We start from the raw sequence: 24,268 nt of genomic DNA on the forward strand, positions 1-24,268 counted from the left end.
AAAGTAGAAGCAGGAAGTCACATCTTAGGACTAGTAATTAAACACGTGATAAATGTGGGCTTGTCTTTTCTTAAACCTGTGTTGTCAGTTGACCTCAATGAACCTCCTAAAACCAGCAATGATTCATGAGACCCAACGTGGATGCCCAGCTGAACTGTGAGATTCAAGATCCGACCAAGAGATTAAGAGGTCAGGAGTACTCAACCAGAAGAATGAATGAAGTCATGCCCCTTGCAGCAACGTGGGTGGGCCTAGAGATGATCATACTAAAGGAAGTCAGAAAAAGAAAGGCAAATACCGTATGATACCACTTATGCGTGACATCTAAAATATGCCACAAATGAAATTACCTGTGAAAGAGGAACAGACTCATAGGCATAGAGAACAGACTTGTGATGGCCCAGAGGGAGAGGAGTGGCGCGGTGGGGGGAGAGAGGGATCGGGAGTTTAGGGTGAGCTGATGCCGATTACCTATAGAGTGGATAAAAAATAGCTCCTACTGTATGGCACAGGAAACTGTATTTGATATCTTGTCATAAATCATGATGGAGAAGATGAAAAGAATGTCAATATACGTATAATTGAGTCACTTCACTGTACAGCAGAAATTAACACAACACTGTAAATCAACTGTACTTCAATACGATAAATATTTAAAAAAAGAGGTCAGTAAGTAAACCATTTTTTCTGATGACCGATCTTTTGGGGAAACTGTTTCATATTCGTGCATTCACGAGATCTAAGAAAAACAAAAACAAATGTTGATCAAGTCTTGATTTCTTTGGGAAGGCCTCTTCATGTCTGATTTCTCAGTCAGTGGTTGTGCTGCAGGGCTGGAAGATCCAGGGCTTATCTGGTGTCAGCCCTGCAAGCCAGGAGACCCCGGTCACGTTATGGGGAACTCCTGAGACGCCGTTCCATCTGTACAATGAGGACAAGGACATCACCTGTCCTGAGGTTTCAGTGAGGCCCCTAGGCTCTCAGTAAGCCTGTTTCTCCTGAGCACAGCCACCAGACATGGCGAAGGAGATGGCTCGACCGCGGATGTTAAGGATGGCAGACACGTGAGGGGAGGAGAGCTCCTTGGAGCTGACCTCGTTTGCAACCCTTGCCACATTTGCAATGCTCCACAAAATAGTTCCGGATGGTGTCGGTAGGGGTTTCACGCCTGTTTCCTTCACAGAGGGTCATCCCTAGGGCCTAGCACGTCACAGGAAGCCAGTGCAGACTGTCGAATGATCAGGTGAGCAACTCCTGGCCCCACCTTGGGAAATGAGGGGGAAGAAAGAGAATCTCCTCGATGGAAAATTTGGGAGATTTTGTACATACTTTGCATATTAAATAAAAATATAGTCATAGCTCAGTGAGAAATGGAATATTTCTTACCACATCAGTAAACAAAGGATGTCACAGTCATCAGTAATTGCAGCCCCCACTGATGGTGAGCTGGTGAGCCCTAAGGGCACTCAGGATGTGAAAATACAGGATGCTGGCCCCAGACAGTTCAGTTCAGTTGCTCAGTCCTGTCCGACTCTTTGTGACCCCCATGGACTGCAGCACACCAGGCTTCCCTGTCCATCACCAACTCCCGGGGCTTACTCAAACTCATGTCCATTGGGTCAGTGATGCCATCCAACCATCTCATCCTCCCCAGACAGCTGAGGTGCATATCCAAGGAATCATTTCAGTGAGCCCATTCTCTTACATCCTCCCATACATAGAAAAGCACGAAATCCCTCCACTCGAGATATCTGGCTTTCCTTTAATTAGCAGTGCTCTTCTGATGCTCACACTACCTGCCCTTGGTTGAAAAACTTCTGTATAACCTGGATGCCCCTCCTCACCTCCTCAGAGCAGTTTTCTCAGGGTTACTTGAGATGCTGCCTCCCAGGCTTGAAAGTCCTAAAAATTCCCAGTGAATAAAGCATAATTCTCAACTCTCAGGTTGGGAGCATTTTTTTTAAGTCGATATCAGGATGGCTCAGTGGTCAAGAATCCACCTGCAATGCAAGGGATGCAGGAGATGCAGATTGGATCCCTGGGTCATGAAGATCTCCCTGGAGAAGGAAATGGAAACCCACTCCAGTATTCTTGCCTGGGAAATCCTATGGACAGAAGAGCCTGGTGGGCTACAGCCCGTGGAGTCGCAAAGAGTCAGACACGGCTGAGCACAGAACAGGGATCTCAGCTTCCCTCGACCCAACTCTTCTTCTCTTGTTTCAGCGCGTGGGGTTCCTGCTGCCCAGAGTCTGTGCCCCTTCTGGGCGCTCTCCCAGCCAGCCTGGGCTGCTCCTCCAGAAGCGCATATCAGCGCACAGACTGCGGCCTCATTTTGAATGAGGCCGCAGGAGACCTCAAGCAAAGACACTTGAGTTTGATTTCCTTTCATTCCACTGAACCCTGGGAACACAGCGCGTCTTCCCTTGGAATTCCTTTCCTCGCCCTTAAACCAACAGACGCAGTTTAAATGAACGGGGACACTTCGGATCCCCGACATGCGATCTGCTGGACACCCCACTGCCAGGTATTGTGCTGGAGATGGCAGGCAGCAGAAGCCATTCGTGGTCCGCGAAGATCCCGCATGCCACGGAACAGCGAAGCCCCTGCACCACAGCTGCTGAGCTTCTGCCCTAGGGCCCGGGGACCACAATTACTGAACATACATGCCACAGTACTGAAGCCCGTGTGCCCTGGGGCCCACGCTCTGCAACGAGAGAAGCCACAGTAAGAAGCCCGAGCACCGCAACCAGAGAGCAGCCCCGCCCGCAGCACCTAGGGAAGAGGCGGCACGACCACCAAGATCCAGCACAGCCACAAACAAAGGGACAAAGCCGGTGGGGTTTGACCTGTAACGGCGATTCCGCTCTGGGATGAATTTGCCCAGTGGCTCCAACAATTCAGTGTTCTAGAGGTTAACTTTCTGGCTCTTGCAAGAAACCAGTCACTGTCCATTTCCAAGAGGTTTACTCATTTCAGCTCTTCTCCGGAACTCAAGGGAACAGGAGATGACAGGACACACCTCGCTGTTGATGCATCGGCAGGGCATGTCATCGACGGGGCACAGCCCCGACATTGTGGGCTACAACGTGTCAAAGGAAACTCAGTCCGGATGCGCAGCGGGCCAGGACACACCTCCCTGTTGATGCATCGGCGGGGCATGTCATCGACGGGGCACAGCCCCGACATTGTGGGCTACAACGTGTCAAAGGAAACTCAGTCCGGATGCGCAGCGGGCCATGATGGCATTGGCTACATACAACATGGGGATAGAGCGATCTCTCTGTGAAGTCAGAGATCAGAATGCACACCGGACCCTTTGTCATATACTCCAGCTTTTCATCTGGAGGATTAAGGGCAAGGACACTCTGATGGGTGATTCGTGGTCAAACTCGATGGACAAGATCTTTCGCATCTCCATCCTCAAGCACCTCGGGATTGAAAACGTTCATCAACTTTCATCTCATCAATACTCTGAAACTGCTGTTGTTTCAGTGGCGCGGGGGAGGTGAGTGACAGGGGTCAGAGGAGGGTGGGGCAGAACCCTATTTATCACGCTGGTTCCCATCCAGTTGACTAACACTTCTTACCCTGAAGTCTCCACGTTGGGATGAGAAGCCTTGCCTGAGAAACATGGATGTTTAAAGACAAGGGGTTTACAGAGAAGGAGAAATATCATGTGACATCCCTTCTATGTGGCATCTAAAAAGAAATGATACAAATGAACTTACTTACAAACCAGAGAGAGACTCACAAACTTAAGAGAATGAAATGATGGTTGCCAAGGCGAAGGATAGTTAGGGAGTTTGGGATGGACATATACACACTGCTGTATTTAAAATGGATAACCGACAAGGACCTACTGAAAAGCACAGGAAGCTCTAACTCAATGTTACGAGGCAGCCCTGGGAGGGAGGGGGATCTGGGGGAGAAAGGACCATGTGTATGTGTGTCTGAATCCCCTAGCCATTCACATGAAATGATCACAACATTGTTCATCACTGCACCCCAACACAAAATAAAGAGCTCAATAAAACAAATAAGCAAACAAAAAAAGACCAAAGAGTTGAATAAATGAAACTCAAAAGAAATGAAAAAGTATATAAGCAGCTGAAACTTGATCCAGATCACAGCATACCCCATTGCTGTCTCACCTCCGATCTCAGGCTGTAGGGCAGTGTCCCAGGGTTTGGGGCCACCTCCTGAGGCCAGCACGCCCCCAGCTAGAGGTGGGGACTACTCAGTCCCCACTGAGCAGTTTCCTCCACTGGTTTGGAGCAACCATAGAGATTTGTGAAAATGAATTGCAGAAAAGGAGACTTGTGAAATTGTTTGTTTGGTCTAACATCTCTCTCATATCCCTTTTTCTAGGAACGGAAACCCCTTGTCTTACAGAAAAATCCACTTTTTATGGTTCAAGTGGGGCTAACTTTCCCAACCAATGTCAAAAGGATGGGCATGAGATTCAAGTCTGGCCCCCGAGACTGCTCCATGTCACCAGTAATAAGTTTAGGTCAGTGATGGATATAGGAGCAAAGCCAGGACATCAGCATTTCCTTGGACGCTGACTGCTGGAGCCGGCTGGACGAGGGGCCTGGGCTGCTCTGCTCCTGGGACCGCTGGCTGTGCCCTTCAGGGTCTCCCCCATTACCACTCTCCCTTGAGCCTGGGGACCCTCCGCTCTCACTCACCCTGGAGGGCTGTCCCCACCTCCCATCCATCACATTTGCCTCTTGCAATGACTGGAGGCTCTGGTCTCACTGTAAAACCCCCTGTGGATTGAGAAGGTGCCTCTGGCCTGCACAGAGCAAGTGTGTCCCAAGAATGAATGAGTGAAAACCAGAGGGAACCCAATTTAGAGAAAGCACATCCTGTCTCTACCCCCCTCCCTATAGGAAGTCAGTTGTGGTTCCCACAGAACAAAGCATCTTGGGTAAATAAACACAGTTTCCTGGCCTGCCTTGTCTGGGTCTTCATTTATTCATTTACATCGAATGACATATTACCATGCTGCCTTCCCTGATAGCTCAGTTGGTAAAGAAGCTGCCCGCAATGCGGGAGACCCCGGTTCAGTTCCTGGGTCAGGAAGATTCACTGGAGAAGGGATAGGCTACCCACTCCAGTATTCTTGGGCTTCCCCGGTGGTTCAGCTGGCAAAGAATCTGCCCGCAATACAGCAGACCTAGGTTCGATCCCTAGTCCAGTTTTCTTGGGCTTCCCTGGTAGCTCAGCTGGTAAAGAATCTGCCTGCAATGTGGGAGACCTGGGTTTAATCCCTGGGTTGGGAAGATCCCCTGGAGAAGGGAAAGGCTACCCACTTCAGTATTCTTGCCTGGAGAATTCCATAGACATTCATGGGGGTCTCAAACAGTCGGACACAACTGAGTGACTTCCACTTTCATCACTTTCACTTAAGAGGAAAGAAGATATAAAGTCCCAAGACATTTTACTTTCTGGAAAGGAAAATTGTCATTCCTTCAGCATTTAGACTCAGTTAAAAAAAAAATCCTATAAGCAAGAAAACCAGAAAGGGGGCTCCAGGCTGACTTTGGGAGCAGAGACAACTCTTACAATTAAAGAAAGCATCATTATAGGAAACAGACTAGAAGATGGAAACCAAGAGAGACTCCCTGAACACCCTGGCCATCAGGACCTACAGACCCCAGGAAGGACAGTCAAGAGAGTGGAACCAGCCAGCCGGCGTTTATCTTAGAGACAGAAGGGTCAATAATTAAATGTGTAAATGACTTCTATCTGCTAGTAAGATGTTATAAACATACAGATCTGACTTCAAAGTTGCTGCACCTAAAGATGTCTGTCTTCATGAAGACGAGAGACTTCATATCTGTCTCATGAAAAAAAGTGGCAGGTTTTCTTATTACTACTGTATTACATCAATTTACAGCCTTTGAATTTTTAATAATGGAACACTTAGATGTTCTGCTATTATCAAAAGATGAAATTTACCCTTTCAGAGGAAATTTTGACATCGTCCTGTATTTTATCATTCTACAAGAAGTGATGGAGTTTAATTACCAGGTTTATCTTCAGAGTGATATAACCTGTGATTTGGAAGTTTCTGATGTCATTATGTCTTTTGAAAGAGAGATGATGACGTCTTGTATTAAGCCCGCAATTTATGTGATCTAATCTTTCCTTAGGCTTTTACTTTGTGGCTCAGGGGTAAAGAATCTGCCTGCCAATGCAAGTTTGATCCGTGGATTGGGAAGATCCCTTGCAGAAGGAAATGGAAACCCACTCCAGTATTCTTGCCTGGGAAATCCCATGGACAGCGGAGCCTGGTGGACCATAGTCCATAGGGTCGCCAAAGAGTCAGACACGACTTAGCGACTAAACAACAACATTTCCTTAAAATGACTCCATTTTGCAAATGCAGGTCCCCAATTCAGTTGCGTCGGCTCCTCCTCCCATCACTAACATCCCAGCCCCTGTTGCTAATGTCCACAAAGGCATCTTCACAAGTGACCGCAGCCTGCTTGTCCTTCTCACAGTCCTCCCTGTGTTTCTCTTCTCTACACTGACCTTTACGTCCATGGAAAAACAGAGCCCCAGCAAATACATTGTGTCATTTCCTTCTTGTGCAACGGAACAAAAAAAAAAAAAAGAGAGACTTTCCTGCCTCCTAAACACTATGACTCTTGGCAAAGATCACTCTTCTTCCCATCTGTAGGCACCTGAGCTGTGGATGTTCGTAAACGTACTGTCCCAGGTGTGTCGTCATAAAGAAACTCATCTAAACCAGCCTTGCTGGGCTTCCCTGGTGGCGCAGTGCTAAAGAATTCACCAGCCGATGCGGGAGACATGGGTTCCATTCCTGGTCCGGGAAGATCCCGCATGCCACGGAACAACGAAGCCCCTGCACCACAACTGCCGAGCTTGTGCCCTAGAGCCCGGGGCCACAATTACTGAACATACGTGCCACAGTACTGAAGGCCGTGTGCCCTGGAGCCCACGCTCTGCAGCAAGAGAAGCCACCACAGTAAGAAGCCCCAGCACCACAATCAGAGAGCAGCCCCGCCCGCAGCAACTACAGAAGAGCTGGCACAACCACCAAGATCCAGCACAGCCACAAATAAAATAAATTAAAAAAGTAAAAATAAACCAGCCTTGCAGATAAACACTGCAAAGGCACCGGGCCCGTAAAAATTGTCTGACCGGCTCACACCACATCAATCAGGTGACGCTATTTTCTGGTGAGTGATAAGATAGATAAAACTAAGATAATTTCAGAATTTCCTTGATGCAGATTGTTTGTGGCTCTAGACACACAGTTATCTGCAAGATTAATTTCCAAGTAACGTTTTCAGTTATCATGCTAGTGGTTCAGATAAACAACATTGGCAAAAGTAAATTTTCTGCCTGAAGAAACATATCCAGCTGTATTTCAGAAGGAAATGTTTAAGGTCATGTCGCATTGACAGAAAATCTTTGTGGCTATTAAGCCTGAAGCGGACAGAGGGCTAAATACAAGGTCCGGTTTGAGCTGCAGGTAACATTTACGATAAAGTCTTGAGATGCAAGATTTGTGGGAGAAACATCAGTGGGGGAAAAAAATGTCAATTCCAAGCCGACAAGAATACCATCAACAATAATCATCAGAAAAGCAAGCAGATGAACAACCCTTACAAAAAGTATTCTAAAACTATACTACTTTGCTAGCTAGGAGTTGCAGGCATATGTTTTGAATTTTCTATCATTTTATTTGTAGAAAGATTTGGAAGCAGGATTATTTTATTGAAATATAAGGCTGGATTGAGAAACATCCCTCTCAAAAGGGAATTAGTTTAGCTGGGAGGAAGGGCTTCCTTCGGTCAGTGTTTGGGTAGCCAGATCTGGGGAGTGAGTAACTGATGATTTCCTGAATGTAACAGATGATGCTGGCCAGGTTACTTGGATGCCAGCGGCAGGGGCCAGCCGAGCAAGTGCCCTAGATTTCTGAGTCACTGGGCTTCCTACGGGGCTGAAAATGAACCCAGAGCACACATGGTCCCGATCCCAGAGCATTTGATAAAGGCTGGGAAATGAAAGACTATATCCTGAACTCACTGCATCCTTGACAATAAGTTTTCCTCTTCTGAATCATGAAAAGTTAATGCAAACCGACCACAGTAATACAGCAACATGCTGCTCTCTGCCTGCTGCAGCTAGCTGGCCGGGACCTGGCAGAGGAAGTGACCCCTGACCCCCGGAACTGTGACGGTCACATCCTGACTCTACTGCAGGTCCCAGGCGGGAGTGCACTGGGGCTGTGGGAAGTGTGACCCTCTGGCAGGACCAGGGCTCTTGGTCAGCAACTCACAAGAACAGGAAATGGTTGAATAGTTATTGAATGAGAGTATGGGGTGGTAGACAGGGCTCTCTGTTCTCCAAGTCACAGCCCAAGCTCTGGACAAGCACAAGAGCCTGTGGTTCCCCTGGGATGGGCCTCTGCTCCTGTGCACCTCGGCCCCTGATGTTCTGAACACAGGAATTCCCTTCCTCTCCTACCCTGGCGATGACTACTCCAGGGCAACCTTGTTTAGGATCCTTCCTGCTCTTACCACCACCCCCGCCAACCCTGCCCCAGGCTGAGCCCAAGTCCCTCCTCTTTTCCCACCAGATCACAGCCTTCCCCCCAGCCCCAGGCACTGTGCAAGCTGCAAGCTACTGCATGCTACCATATACACGTAATATATTCATAGACATGAAATAGACAAGTTACAGTAGAGGACAACACAATACCTACGCAGTAGGCGTATTACTCTCCCCATTTTACACACGAGGCACAAGAAGGCTGGGTGACTTGCTGAAGGTCACCCTTTTAGAAAGTGGTCCATTCAATGCCTCCGGACCCCCAAGAGAGCCTCATGTCCTAATCCTCGAACTCTGTGACTATGCGACCTAACTCGGCAGAAGGGACTTTGAGGATGTGATTAAGAAATTGAGATGGGAAATGATGCTGGGCAACCTGGATGGTCCAATATAATCCCAAGGGTCATTGTAAGACGGAGGCAGAGGATCAAAGTCAGAGACAGAGATCTGACCACAGAAGCGGAAGTCACAGAGACAGAGATTTGAAGATTCTGTACTGCTGGTTTTGAAGGCGGATGAAGGGGCCATGAGCCAAGAATCGCAGGCAGCCCCTCAAAGCTGGAAAAGGCCAACCAACAGATGCTCCCCCAGAGCCTCTGAAGGTAACACTTCCCTGCCAGCATCTTGATTTTAGGACTTCTGACCCCAGGAACTAGAAGATGATAAACGCGTGGTGTCATCAGCCGCTGTGACAGCAGACATAGGAAGCTCACCCAGAGCCCTTGAACTGGAGAGCGAGGCCGTCACACTGATAATAAGGAAAGGAACACCCCACATTAGCAAAGCGGTGGTTGAAGGTGCTTTTAAGAAACCCCCTGGTTCAGACAGCCCCTGCTGCTTCTGGAACCAAGTTCTCTATGCTCCTGAGGATGTCAGTGCGATGACTGGAAGTACTAAGAAGGTCAAGAGAGATGGATCCCAAGAAGCCACCAGCCTGGAGGACTCCCCCAACCGAGTCCCCACATTGGTCATTTCCAGGAACTAGGCACTTCTGACGTCAGAGATGTGTAGTCTGTGTGCCATGGCCCTCAGAGCGAGCTCCCCATTGCTGGGCAAAGGCCTCCTCCGTCACCAGGGTGAGTGGGAGGGGAGAGAAAGGGCCAGCCCGGACCCTGGGGCACCAGGCCCCACCCTCGCTCGCAAGGACGTGGTGGGTCCAAGCAGGTCACTCCCTACTGCTTCTGCTCTTGAAAAGCTCAGTCTGTGAGTCACGCCGTCAAGTCCGTCCGCCTGTCTGCCTCTCTCTCTCTGGTCAGGCAGCTCAAGAAGGACTAACCAGATGAGATAATGAACACCAGCCTCGGTCACCATGAATCACAGGCCCGCTGCCAGCTGAGTCACTCGGTGGCAGGGCTCAGAGAGCCGCGGGGCTCCGTCTGAGCTCACCCTGGAGCCGGGGCCAGACGCTCTAAGTCAGCAGGGCACTGAAGGCCACGCTTCGCTCCAACAGCTCCAAGTGCTGTGTGTGCTCTGGCCACGGAACGCTCCTTGGAAGGGAGCATTGCAACTAAGTGCCCTGTAACACAAGACGGGGAGATTACCGACTCTGGGGAGAGGCTGGGCAGGGACGGCCACTAGGGACACGTCGGGCCACAAAGGTTTGGCCTGGGGCAGCAGCGCTGACACAAAGTGACCCCACTCGGCTAAGAAGTGTCTGGTCACTCAGCCGTTCAGAGCCCGAACAACCGCATGACATGTAGACAGTGAGCGTCTCCTTGGCGCTTGTCACGGGGAAGCGTTTGAAGCTGTGAGTCCTACCTCGCCTGCAGGCCCTCCTGCCCAGCTGGGGAGGAGGTCTGGGTGCTGGTCAGGTCCCAGAGCCCAAGCGCTAAGGCTCCGGCCACCACCACTTCCCTTTTCTACCCGCCCGAGTTCATCAGCCAACTCACTGGAAAAGCCCCTGATGCTGGGAAAGACTGAGGGCAGGAGGAGAAGGGGCAACAGAGGATGAGATGGGTGGATGGCATCACCGACTCGATGGACATGAGTTTGAGCAAACTCGAGGAGATCGTGAAGGACAGGGAAGCCTGGCGGGCTACAGTCCACTGGGTCACAAAGAGTCCGATGTGACTTAGTGACTGAACAAGAGGCTCATCAGTGAAGCCCGAGGCCTCGGAAGCACTCTCCAGAGAACGAGATAAATGGAGGCACGGTGAACCCCTTGTTGCAGCGTCCGGGCTGCGCTCTCTTCTCCGTCAGAAGGTCCCCTGTGCACGGGGGCACTGGCTTGGTTGCAGGGTGGTGGCAGTGGGCTCCACGAGAGCCCCCCAGTCCTAAGCAACGTCTGCTCTGTCCTCCACGCTCGGGCCACTGCTTCCACATCATGCTTCAAACCCAGGCTCCGAGGTTCAGTCACTGTTGTTTGCCCTCATCACTCCTAAACCCCAAACCCACCACCAAAGTCGGACAGAGGTCCGCATCGGCTCTCTCCCCACTACAGAGCCCGAGCTGGCCCGGCCCCCTGCCTGGGCCTGACTGACCACAGTGGCCTTGCCACAGCTGGGGCCTCCGGCCAGAACCGCAGCCGCCCTGCAGCCAGCAGGAAGGGGCAGAAGACAGACAAGATCGCTGGGACACGGTCTTGAAAAATACCCGCTGTGGGACTCACTGTCAGAATCCTGGACGCAGGAACAAGGGGCCAATGCCGGGGTGACGGACCCCTGCTCTGGGCCGCTCTGCCCGAGGCCCTCCCGAGGCCCCAGAAGATGGCGCAACGGAGGAGAGAGACACACAGGGGATGGGCCCTGCCCCCTTTCACTTCCAAGCATCCGTTTGATGTTAGAGCTTCTGTGGAACTTGGGCTCGAGGCCTGGCTCTTTGGGGTGATGGCCCAGCGTGGGAACTCCGGGCTGGGCTCTGGGTCACAATCCCAGCCTCGCGACCTTGGGAAATGACTTCTAGCCTCTGAGTCTGAGCTTCTGCCTTCCATAAAGCTGCGGTCATTGTCTCCACCTCAGGCGTCCTGTCCTGGGAGGGTTACGCAAACCAGGCTGAGCCCGGGTCTAGCAGCCCACGGGCAGGAAGTGATGAACCATCTCTCAGGGACCCGACCACACAGAGGCCGCTTCCTGGCCACCTTCCCACCTGGGTGCTTTTTTCTGGGACACAAGCCTCTGTCACTCTGCTTTCAGAACAAAAAGGCATTCAAGGCCCTTGAACACCTGTCTCCACGCTCTTCCTCTGGCGCCCAGGCCTCCCACGCTGGGCCCTCCCTCTGAACATCCTTCCCCGTCACAGACTCACGCATCAGCTCGGCTCTGGCCACCCCCTCTCCCCTCACCCCCTGGCTGCACCGACGTCCTCTCCGGTGCCCTCTGCCCACGGCTGGGGCTGTCACTCAAGCGCCAAGAAGGACTTGCACACAATCAGGGGTGCGGGCGGGGATGTTCTCCCGTCTGTCTGCCCGGCTCCCTGTTAAGCCGTCGGAGGGCAGTGGTTCCGGCTGATTCGGCCCTGTCTCCCCAAGGGCACCCGGCCGGTGCTCATGTGTCTCTGGCCAGACCATTCTGCTGTGCCTCGGGGCAGGCTCCAGACAGCACCCGCTTTTATGTGCCCTGTGCCCGGCAGGCCCCGGTCCCACCACAAAGCCCGTCGCTTCAGCCCAACAGAAGGAAGGTTCTGGACAGCACGCTCTGGGAGGGATGCTCACGGAAACAGAGGGCGGGCTTCACAGCCTCAGCCCCCAGGTTGGTGGGGGCCACGTACCTGGTCCCCAGAGGGTGACGCACTGCTGCTCGTGGGTCTGGCAGATGCCGTTGTAGCAGTAGCCGTCCACCCCTTGGCACGGGTGCCCGTCGTGCAGGTACACGTTTGCCGGGCAGTGAGGACTGGCCCCCGTGCAGAACTCAGGGAGGTCGCAGGCGTTGCTGGGGTCCCTACACGCGGTTCCCGCCGGCTTCAGCTGCAAGGACAGGGCGGGTTATAAGCAAGTGACTGTAGGAAAGGGGGAAGCGCGGTCTCAGTAACACTCCGGGTAGATGGGAGCAGGGCCACCCTCGTGAAGCCTCACGTAGATGGGTGCAGACTTCAAAGGAAGTTCCCTTTACTGAAGGGAGAGCTCATTAAGTAACGAGTCTCCCTCTGGGCTCTGGGGTTCACCTTTCCACTGTGGGGTGGTGGGGGCAACTAAGGTGCAGCTCTTTTTAATTTCCTGCAACATCAGGGTTTCCTGGTGAGCAGATAAGCTGGTTGCTGGCCGCTGGACCTCGGAGGAGGTGGGGAGTCGGGTGCTGCCTGACGGACCCATTGATTATTAAGAACAAGATCTCTGGTCACCAATACCATCACTTGTTTTAAGATGACATTTGCACCTAAAGTGTTCACTTTTGAGGGCAAGATGACAAAAATCATTCCAAGGGCATACTTGCAACAGTAATTTTACTTTGCTATCAAATCACAGAGCTGGAAGCTTGTCTGTAGGACTTTACAGGGGCAGGGAGAGAAGCAGTAAACCAAGGAGCCACACAGGATGTTAGGAACCATCCAAACGATGCCTCCTCTTTTTGAGGTTGAGGAGCTTATGGCTCAGGGTGGCTGGTCTGGCATTATACAGCCAGTGACCAGCCCCCCCTCAAAGCCCCCTCTCCAGGGACTTCCACCACCAGCAGCTTCAAGCCAGGGGTGCCAGCTTCTTTAACATCCCCATAAGCTAATCACAGGAAAGGGGTGAAGGATACTTTAAGCTGAATGTAAAATGTCACAATGCACTTTGGAAACACTGCGCTCTGCCTGGGTGGCTAAGAGGGAGTTTCCTGCAAGCAGAAGGTCAAGATCAATTGCTTAATTAAAAGGAAATAAAACTCTACCCTTGGAACATCTGAATCAAAAGCTCAGACTCCGACTCTGCCAGATCTCAGCTCTGAACAGTGAGACAAACGATGGAACTGCCAATACGATTGCAGTCAGGATGGCAGAAAACAGCAGAGTCTAAAGCTGCCAACTTGGCTGGGCTGGGGCAGCCAGCACCTTCTGTCGGGGGTCGTCAAGAGCAAGATGTTGAGGTTGTGGAGAACCCAAGTCCCTGGAGAACAACCCACCCAGCGCCTCAGCCAGCAGGCAGACATTCTTGGGATGGAGCAGAGGGACCTGATGTGAGTCCTCCCTGAGAGAGGGGGATCTGGTTCTCGAAGACTTCCTCCAACAGCATGACCAGAACAGTTAATGGGCAGCCTGAGTTTTTTGGTCCAATTCCTTTCCAGCTCATAAATAATTTTTTTGCAGATGACTTAGCATTAAAATGTGCATTTCACACAAAGATTAGAAGATAATAAAAGTAGGAGGTAGAGTACCAACTTGCATGATAAGGGCCACAGTTTCCCCAGCAGTGAGCGCTGGGAAATCACCCTGCCCTGTAGCTTTCCCTGCAACAGTGTTGAACCCGCAGAACCCCTGGGTGACCTTGGGAGCAGGAGGACTCACCCGGCAGTTTTCACAGCACAGTCCGTGCGCGCAGACAGCGTCTGGCTTCAGGGTACAGGTGGTGGCATTGCAGCAGAGATTCTGACATTCCTGGAGATGGGAACAGGTTTGACAGGGTCACAGGGGGCCACTGCTCACCAAAAGCAAAGGTCGCACCGTCAGTGACTGGAAAGAGAAGAAAGGACCCGAGGGCCTGGCTCCTGAGCTGAAAACCAGCCTGACCGAGGACTAGCTTCCTTTGGAAGAAAGCAGAGCTTCTGGTAAGTGTTTATGAACTGCCTGGGAGTGCGTGTCCCTGGGAAAAGTCAGCAGCACTGAAGCATCTTTAACGATGGGGTGAGGGACTGGGACAGAAGGCTGGCTGGCTCCAGAGGCCATTCACATCGGCAGCGGGTGGGGCCATGTGTATGTCTGTGATGACCGCGGGCCTCAATGCAGTGACCGGGATAAGGATCACTGGAGCCCTTTGAACGTGTTTAAAAATCTCCATAGATGCGTACAAACTTAACTCTTCAAAGACTGATCCAGAGTTTAACCTAGAGCACAGTGGCAGGAAATAAAGTCCTGTTTGAACCACAGCAGTCTAGTCTGAAGCCGCAGCTGGACTTTTGGTCAGCAGAGGGAGGGTGTCTCACCCACCAAGACACTCCCCAGGTCAGAAGAACACCTTAGAATGAGCAAGAGACCGGAAGGAGGTCTGTGGGCTGTGCCCATAGATTTGCAAGGGATTTAAACAGATCAAATAGTAGATGGATGGTCCTCTCTGAAATAAACACGAGAGAGGAAGTGAGCTCCTGTGTTACGCTGCATTTCACAGGTACTCAATTTTTTCTAGCATAAAGAAACAAGAGGCTATAGTTTTGCTTAGTTCTCGACAGAAGGCCTGCACATATCTATTCAGTGTATTTACGACATGGTGTGCTTTAGGACATTCTGGTAACTTGGAGTTGACACATTTTAGAAGAAATTGAATTGCCATTAGAAAGAGGAGTTCCACAGAGTCTTCAGAATTGAATTGACCAATGTCCTTTTATTTTCTCTAATATAGGGTGTGTGCTGAAGAATTTATATATTATTGGCTACAGGCCCATCACATACTATTTTCATAGTGTAACAGTTTACTCCCCAAAGCATTTCCCATGAATGAATTTATCATCAGTATCATAAATGCAATGAATAAAACGTTGATAATCCAGAAGAATTATGGCTCAACCAGGATATCTCAACTGTATCCAGTGTAAAACTCTATGAATGATGTTCCCAGTGACTGCTCACTCCTATTACACATACACCCACATATTCAATTTTAAATTTGCTCAAGGACTTTATAAACATCCAGAGTGTGTAATATATACAGGAAGAGAAAACTGCCAACCAGAAGCCAGCACTGTAACTTTCAGGACAGTAAGGATTTCTAACTCATGGATTTACAATCCTAAACCATTCAGGAACTTGTTGTGTTTTTATAAACAGAGTCCATCAGTGGTACTCCTGACCAGTGCCACCGCACGTATAGTGATGCTGTCTGTACGTATAGTCTAAATGGCTCTTCTGATGACACATGGGCCAATGACACATTACAGACTTCCTTGCACTTCTAAGGTATATCAGCCATCCTAAAACTGGTTTGTAAGATCCTTTAAGAACCAGGTCCCAAGCCTCCCCACCCCCATGAAACTACTAAATAATATACACAGATGTTCAAATGGAAATGAAGCCAAGTAGCATGGTTTTGACTTCAAAAGGGATTGATAATGTGAGCAAGATAACTAAGTTTAAAAGATATTTGCAAGCTACTGGCATGCAATTGACTTTAAACAAGGAGATAAGGCTGCGTTTTCAACCCTATTAGCTTGGAAGAATGAGCGAGTTGTCAGAATACCCTTATGGTGGATATAAATCTAACGTCCTGGACTCAAGGCTTCAGCACTCACTTGCCTTTTAACTACCCAGAATCTATTTCTTCTGCAGAACTCTGTTTATCAGAAGGGACAAATGCTTCATCCGTTGATGCAGCTATTATTTTAGTATTCAATAGAGAAGTTCAACAGAGTCGACAAACACTCAGCCTCCCAACGACTGAAGAGTAATGAATCCGTGAGAGGATTTTCAGCAAACGCCCTAATTGTCATTCTTGGGTTGTAGGTAGTAGAGAGAGGTTCTCAGTCACCATGAACTGGGCTGAGAAAACAATGCATCTTCTTGAAAAGAGTGGCCATTATTTCTGGGAGCACCAGCTGGTTCCCGTTGTGAGCTGGGGCAGTGATTCTGACCCATTTACTCACCGAGGTGGCGATGCTAGAGTGCTTTATGGTCCAGGGGATACATGGGCCGATAGGAAACAAAGGTGTGATGGTTATTTACAGTGCTTGAGCACTGAGTAGGGGAATAAAGAACCCAGGTTCACTAAAGTAATGGTCAGTTTGGAAACTGGAAATGGGCTTTCATACCATCAGGGCACAGCGTGACCTTAAATCTTAAGAAGTAAACAAATAAAAAAAATTAAACATTAGAAAACTAAAAATTGAGGCAAAAAGCTTGCCCGTGACTTTCAGAGATTTCTTGGGAGAAAGAACTCTGGATGAATAGAATGAGAGTTCTCTTCAGATATCAAGGACTTATTAAATGAGGGCCCTACACATAGAATAACATGCAGGGAGAGTATAGCTCTGCCTAAGCAAGGAGTTTGATTTCATCAAAATCTGTCCTGCAAGGCGATAAGTTGCCTGGAGAGATAGTAAACCCCCTGTCAAAGCTGAACGACTCTTTGATGGGGGTAAAAGAGAAGATCACAACATCAATGGCAAATTTCAGGCACTCAAAGATTTGCTGATGCGGTGCTGGTGATGGTAGTGGAGATGAAGACAAGGCGGTGGTGGAAATGACCACAATGATGGTGGTGGAAATGGTAACCGAGGTGATGCTAACCCTGCTGATGTGGAGGGAGGCAGGGATGCTGGCAGCCATGCTGGTCTATGGAATAAATGACTGTTAATAGAGGCATCCCAAACCTGAGAGTTTGTGGCTTCAGGGAGAGCTGCCAAATTTATTTAAATTAATAAACAATTACAAGGAGTTCAAACAAAAGATAAACCATTTCAAGTCAACCTGACCTCTCTTGAGAAACAGGAGTAATTTAAACTGTTTTCTTCCTTTAAGCAATGAGAAAAAAAAAATCTCTGAACAATTTCCCCTTTGTATAACCTATCCCAAGATGGTTTCAAGTTTTCCTCCACTCATCAAAAAGAGTTCCTGCAAGGCCATAATTAGGATTTTGTTCCTGCATGGTAACCATGCTTTGTGTGCTGTGAGCAAAATTAAACACCCTCATGGACAGCGCCGTGACCCTGGGCGAATCCTGTGTTTGGGAAGGGCACAGAAACACTTGATCGAGCCGCCTCTTCAACCCCCGTCCCCGAGCACTTACATTGCCTCTCAGTGTTCTTATAGGAATGGTCGGATGGAGGCCTAAACTATTCCTGCTGCCATGGAAAGGTCAGAAACTTGGAGAGGGTGGATACGATGAAGAGTCCACAACCAGCTGTTTGTCTGATGAACGGAGTGACGCGAGGGAAGTCTCAAATCTAGCACAAGTCTCCTTCCATCCTAGAATCCCCCTTTCAGAGCAGCCCTCCAAGACGTGCTCTTCCTCAGCCCTCACCAGGCCCACCTGTGAATTTAGCTATACCCGCCTTGAACTTGTCTGCAGCCCGCATAAGCTCCCAGAGAGGGACTCCCACGTGTAGACAGCCTGCTATGCAAACGGATGACTTTGATTTATTCTAAACACAACCTCCTCCAAGCTTTGAGGGGGCTCTTGTTTTACCAGGCAGTCTCACTGTGTCCTTTCTCTCTCCTTCCCAAGAGTATTCAGAGATTAAAAAAAAAAATGGCTGCTACAATTTTGATGTTGATTAAATTTACACTGGGCCCTATGGAAGCAAGAAAACGTCCTGACAGTAGCTGGAAAGCAGGGTGAAATAAGCCTTTTCCTGGATTAAAAATGTTCTCCGCTCTCGCTTATTGCTTCTGAAAGCTGACAAGCTGAGAGGACGGAGACTGGGAGCCTCAGGTCACACGTACAGAGGAGGCTGCGGAGACATGGGCAGAATTTCAACTCGGGAAGCATCTCTTGGTTAAACATGAATGCTGCTTATTCAAATTCCCCTCGGGCTACACACCTTGCCGAGAGAAAGACTTGGGGCTTATTAGCCATTTGAAGCCAGGATTCCAAGGCTTTCTTCTCTGTCAAACTCAAAGCTAAATGCTTTTTCATTGTTCTTGTCCTCATCTTCCTGAGACTGCCGCGTCCTTCAACAGAGAAGACTCTTTATCTCTTTAAACCAGTGATACAACTTAATTCTCACAATACTTAGCATTCAAGAAGGCGATCCTGGCTTATGAAGCTGGCTGAAGGTGGCCCGAGGACTTGCCCATCCCAATTCTCCAGCACTATTCGTTCTGCTGCACAATTCCTTCAAATTCTTGCTGGTTGGCCCAGCCGTAAACGGGAGACAAATGTCCTGTAAATGCTTCTCTTACCTCTGGTTCCCCACAGTCACACTCCTCTCCTTCTTCAACGTATCCATTCCCGCACTTCTGGCCCCCAAAGGACTGCTTCACTTCCGGCAGGTTGAAGAGACACATGCCCATGCCCTTCTCCAGGCTGGCCTCCAGGTCCTTCCTGCTGCAGCTGCTGAACATCATGGGGAACGGGAACCTGCGGGAAGGAGGCAGGACGTCAGTTGCCAGGGAACAGAATGGCCTGTGCATCCTTCTTGTGCCAGGGTGCGTGGTAGCTACGGTCATCATCTGGGCGGGTGGTCACTCTCTCAGTGAACAAAAGCTTGACCGCTGTAAAATGAGGCACCTTCAGCTACACCTTGCACACCAATCCTGCACAGTTCCGGCACCACTGAATGAGGAAGTGTTACCAGCTCATTCATATCTTGACTCTTTGTGACCCCATGAACTGTAGCCTGCCAGGCTCCTCTCTGTCCATGGAATTCTCCAGGTGAGAATACCAGAGTGGGTTGCCATTCCCTTCTCCAGGGGATCTTCCTGACCCAGAGATGGAACCTGGGTCTCCTGCATTGCAGGCAGATTCTTTACCGTCTAAGCCACAAGTGCTTTATCCCAAAAGAAAAGATCTTTGGATGGTTTTCAAATTGACAACTTTAGACAGTGTCTCATTACAGACATCATTAATAGTTCTGTGTGAAATGATACAATGGAAAGTGAAGACTTAGGACCTATAGCTTGTAATATAACTATGTGAGGAAGTTTTCTAACATCATTGATCAGAATAGCCATCATCAGAAAGTCTACACGTAATAAAGGCTGCAGAGGGTGTGGAGAAGAGGGAGCCCTCCTACACTGTGGGTGGGAATGTAAATTGGTGCAGCGACTAGGGAGAACAGCATGGAGGGTCCTTAAAAATACTGAAAATAGAGTCACCATATGATTCTGCAATCCCACTCCTGGACATATATCCAGAAATGAAGACTAATTTAAAAAAGACACATGCACCCTATGTTTATAGCAGCATTATTTACAACAGCCAAGACATGGAAACAATCTAAATGTTCATCAACAGATGAATGGATAAAGAAGGTATGGTACATATATGTACAAGGGAATATTACTCAGCCATAAAAAGGATGAACAATGCCATCTACAGCAACATGGATGGACGTAGAGATTACCACACTAAGAGAAGACAGAGAAAGACAAATCATCTGATATCACTTACATGTAGGATATAAAAACTGATACAAATAAACTTATTTACAGAAACAGACTCTCAGACATAGAAAACAGACTTATGGTTACCAAAGCAGAAGGGAGAGAGGGATAAATTAGGAGGTTGGGGTTAGCAGATAACAAACTACTATATATAAAACAGATAACCAGCAAAGGAGCAAATTCTTGAGAGTCCCTTGGGCTGCAAGGAGATCAACACTGAATATTCATTGGATGGACTGATGCTGAAGCTGAAGCTCTAATACTTTGGCCACTTGATGTAAAGAGCCAATTCAGTGAAAAAGACCCTGGTGCTGGGAAAGATTGAAGGCAGAAGAAGAAGGGGACAACAGAGGATGAGATGGTTGGATGGCATCACTGACTTGATGGACATGAGTTTGAACAAGCTCTGCGAGCTGGTGATGGACAGGGAAGCCTGGGGTGCTATAGCCCATGGGGTCACAAAGAGTTGGATGCGACTGAACAACAAAACCAACGAGACCTAATATATAGCAGGGGGATGATATATTAATACAGTATCTTTTAATAACCCATAATGAAAAGAATCAAAAACTATATATAACTGAATTACTTTTCTGTACACTAGAAACTAACACAACATTGTAAATCAACTATACTTCAATTAAAAACAGTAATAAAGGCAATTGCTACCCTGAGGCAGGAGGAAGGTACAAATGACTGAGCTTATCAGCTCCCTGGCTTCACAGACGTCATCTCCACAGGGGGACACAACCCCTTGTGGCAGGAAGGGGGTGCAGTGGTCAGAGCACGGCTGATGCTGGTTTGGACCCAAGAAGGGCAAATTGCTGTCTCCTCAGGCACAGCCTTAAAAGCACAGAGGTGGTCAGAACTGTGGGTCCTGTTCTTGTTTCTAAAAACCAGGCCTGCAGAGGGATGTGCCGAGCTGGCCGATTTTCCCGCAAAGCTCATGCTCCCCCTTCCCCGGCCGTGAGGGGCCGTGCCAGCCCCCTTGCACCTGGACGGGCTGTGTGACAATCCTTGGTGACGGAATTAGCAGGGGTGAAATGACGTGCAATTAAGTGGCTATTCCTTCCTCTTCCCTGTGGCCAGCTGAGCTCAGAGCATTCCAGCATCTTAGCAGGGGACGAGGCAGAACATCACCTGGTCCTGACTACACGGTGCAGAGCTCCACGGTGGCACGTGGAAAGGGACCCCCCGTCTTAGGATGGTAAGCTACTGGAAACTGGGGGTTTGTTGCCTACACCTGCTAGTGTTCCCTAACATATACAGAACATCTGACTCTCTTATGAACGCATTTCCCCATGTCTTAGGCAGCAATTATAAGGGCTAAACCCACCAGAAAGCCAAGTTTTATTACTCAGTGAGGAAGCAGAGCCTGCCCACCAGCAAGCCCGAGCATCCCCTCCCATGCTGACGTTTAGAGGATGACACTATAATTGGATCCCAGTCAACTGGCCAAGCCAATGAGTGCTCCCTGAAGATGACAGACTAGCTACCATTCAATGACTGAATCTGGAAATATTTCAAGACGGTGATGAGTTCCAGGGCCAAATGGGCAACACTGCTACCTCCCCAAGTGTTTTCTATCCATCTCAGGTTATTAACTCTGAAGTATAATTCTAATCTACAGGCAAATTATTACATGCAAAGTCTTGCTCTTGGATACAACGGCCATAAACCAAGACTTATCTGGAGTGCTGTAACAAAGTTCCTTTTGAACTCTCTGTAACTTCCCTGGGCAGATTGAGTTATTATTCCTGGTATCAAAGTGATGCTGAATAGCTTCAGATGAGGAGCCACAAGAAAGAGTATAATTCTGTCCATTGAGAAGGCCTTTGTGTGGAAAATACAATGTATTTATTACACAGGGGATAGAAAACAGTCCTTTGCAGTAGAAGAGATCGAACCTTCTCCTGTGTGAGTTTTCCCCAGAATGCCCTATCTCAGGCCTGATCCCGGAGGCTAAATCTCATTCTCACTCCAACGATGCCAAACCAGGTATTGTGATGAGAGCTCACCAGTTCATTCTGGAAGGGAACTGATTTCTAGAAAATGTTAACGGGTAATTAGGAGAGACACTCAGACTGTAAGCCTCGGGAAGGGTTTATAGCAAGATTAACAGCAGCTGAGAAAAGCCCGGTGAAAGAGGGGTTATCAACCACCCAGTTCCCAAGGGAGCAAGACGTGTGTGGGGCTGAGACCAGCTCCAGGCATGGCTCAGACAAGCCCTCCCATCTCACTGTCTTTCAAAACAAATACATTTTGATTTTTTTTTAAGCGGGGGGTGGGGGGGGGTGGGGTGTTGACATTAAAAAAGGAACAGAAACAAGATGAATGAGATCAGTGTAAGTTCAGCATTTAAAATTCAGAGTATCTGGGAGAGGAGAACAAATCACTAGTAGCAAAAAACAACTCTTTCTGGGTCTGTGCTGGGTATGGTGAGATAAGAGTCGCGTTATTTGTGTAACAGTACATTTCTTGTTCTTAGGTTTTTTTTTTTTCTTTCTTTCCCCTATTCTATTGAAAGAGAAAGCCCAGATGCTTTTAAAAGTTTTCTCATTTAGAGTCATGGATAACATCCATCCAATTCACAACTTCCCAACCTTGCTCTGAGGAACAGTGTCCAGCCACTAATTCCTCGAGGTGCCTCCATCTGGTTGTTTTTAAAATTTATTTTTAACTGGAGGATAATTGCTTTACAACGTTGCATTGGTTTCTGCTATACATCAGCATGAATCAGCCATAGGTATCCACACATCCGCTCGCTCTTGAACTCCCACCACCCACCCCATCCCACCCCTCTAGGCCATCACAGAGGTGCCTGTTTCAGCAACAGAGCAGCACCACCAATTGAGGTGTAGAAGAGGTCCCCGACACTGATCCTTTGTTCATCACTCCCAGCACAGAGGGGGGCCTCGCACCACGCAGCCCGATTTCACCAGCGCGACACCTGCCTTCAAAGTCAGTACAAGGAAAACCTCCAGCAGCTGCCGGCTCACAGCTCCTGCCCCGAGCACATGTGAGTGGGGCATCTTTCCCTCCAATCTGGACCTTCCTGACTTGCTCTGAATGACCCCAGGGAGGCCCCGTGGGAAGGCTGCAACCCTTCCCCATACTTTCCTGTCCTCTCCGTGGGCTGGACCGGTCAACATTTCACCTCCAGGGGAGAATGGAAAAAGGCCACTTGCATCCTTTGAGAACTCTCATTTGATGACAAATGGCAACGTGACCAGGGAGTGTTCTTGCACCTGCCTTCATCCTTTCATGATTTCTCATCATGGGGAACAAGTGACTATTTCTCTCTGATAAAATATTCCTGAGCCCTATTTGGGGGTATTTAGAGAAAGTCAGTCTTTGGAGGAAGAAGAGCAGAGTAACCTGTCACTCATCATTCAATTATTCTGCAAGTATTTATTCAACACCTGGGTGCCAAGCATTGTACCAGGTCCTGGAGAGACAGGAGTGAATAAAACATGCACCCAAATCTTGGCCAAGGTGGAGCTTGCATCTGCTGGGGCAGACAGATAACACAGAAGATAAGGGAGTAAATTATGTGTTAGAAAGGAATGAACATTAAGGAGAAAAGTAAGACATCAGGGGCAAAGGATATAGGAGGTCTTGACCTCTTAAGGGAAGATGATCAGGGAAGACTGCACAGGAAGGCAGGCATTTGGGATGTGAGGGAAGAAGCTGGGAGCACCTGGAAGAAGAATGTTCTAGGCAGAGGGAGGAGCCGGTGCAAAGGGGTATGGGCAGGTGTGACGGTCCTAGAGGACTTTGTTCAGCCGGCAGCAGCAGGTTCTTCTTTCAATAACACATACCCAGAGGAGTGACCCCCTCCCCAGAGAAGACTCCTAGGCCCTCTGAGGTCAGGTGGATGGCCAAAGATGACCATGGAACATCATTAAAGGGGGAGAGGAGCATCGCCCTGCATGGACCAGGAACTGATAACTGCTTAAGGTAATTTTCATAAGAATTTCAAACTAGTATTCTGGCCCCCCCCCACCCTTTATTTTTTAAAGCAAACTAGTTTTGACTGACAAGCAAGGGTCTGCCCATCAACTCCCTCTATCTGCTGGAATTCTCTTGGTTGACTGGTGTGTGGCAAGGAAGAAGAGAGTACCTAAAAACTATATCTAACCCAATGTGCCCTGAAAAGAGACAGAATTCAGTCATCTAAAATGATTTCATGCAAATCAAAACTACAATGAAGTACCACCTCACACTGGACAGAACAGCCACCATTACAAAACCTACAGCTAACAAATACCGGACGAGGTGTGGAGAGACGGGAACCCTCCTACACCGTTGGTAGGAATATAAACTGGTGTAGCCCTTATGGAAAACAGTATGGAGGTTTCTCAAAAAAACTAGAGTTGCCCTAAGATCAAGCAATCCCACACATGGGCATATATCCAAACAAAACTGTATTAAAAAAGATACATGCACTCCTATGTTCATAGCATCACTATTCACAATAGCCAAGGCTTGGAAGCAACCTAAATGTCCGTCGACA

General features: G+C 48.9%; 1 protein-coding gene across 2 annotated transcripts in view; it reads right to left on the bottom strand.

Annotated features, from left to right (window-relative positions):
- The window catches only part of ADAM12 (ADAM metallopeptidase domain 12), a 387,837-nt gene that overhangs the window by 48,555 nt on the left and 315,014 nt on the right, over positions 1–24,268 (bottom strand). For both annotated transcript variants that reach the window (XR_009696164.1, XM_061162904.1), the window contains 3 exons: positions 18,550–18,727; positions 14,008–14,097; positions 12,295–12,490 (listed from right to left, as the gene is read on the bottom strand). Coding sequence is in view for 1 of the 2 variants with exons in the window: in XM_061162904.1 (XP_061018887.1) it covers positions 12,295–12,490; positions 14,008–14,097; positions 18,550–18,727 (464 nt within the window). In the remaining variant the exon portion in view is untranslated. The remainder of the gene's footprint in view (positions 1–12,294; positions 12,491–14,007; positions 14,098–18,549; positions 18,728–24,268) is intronic.

The sequence above is a fragment of the Dama dama genome, chromosome 15, assembly GCF_033118175.1.
Source record: "Dama dama isolate Ldn47 chromosome 15, ASM3311817v1, whole genome shotgun sequence".
NCBI classification, from domain to species: Eukaryota; Metazoa; Chordata; class Mammalia; order Artiodactyla; family Cervidae; genus Dama; species Dama dama.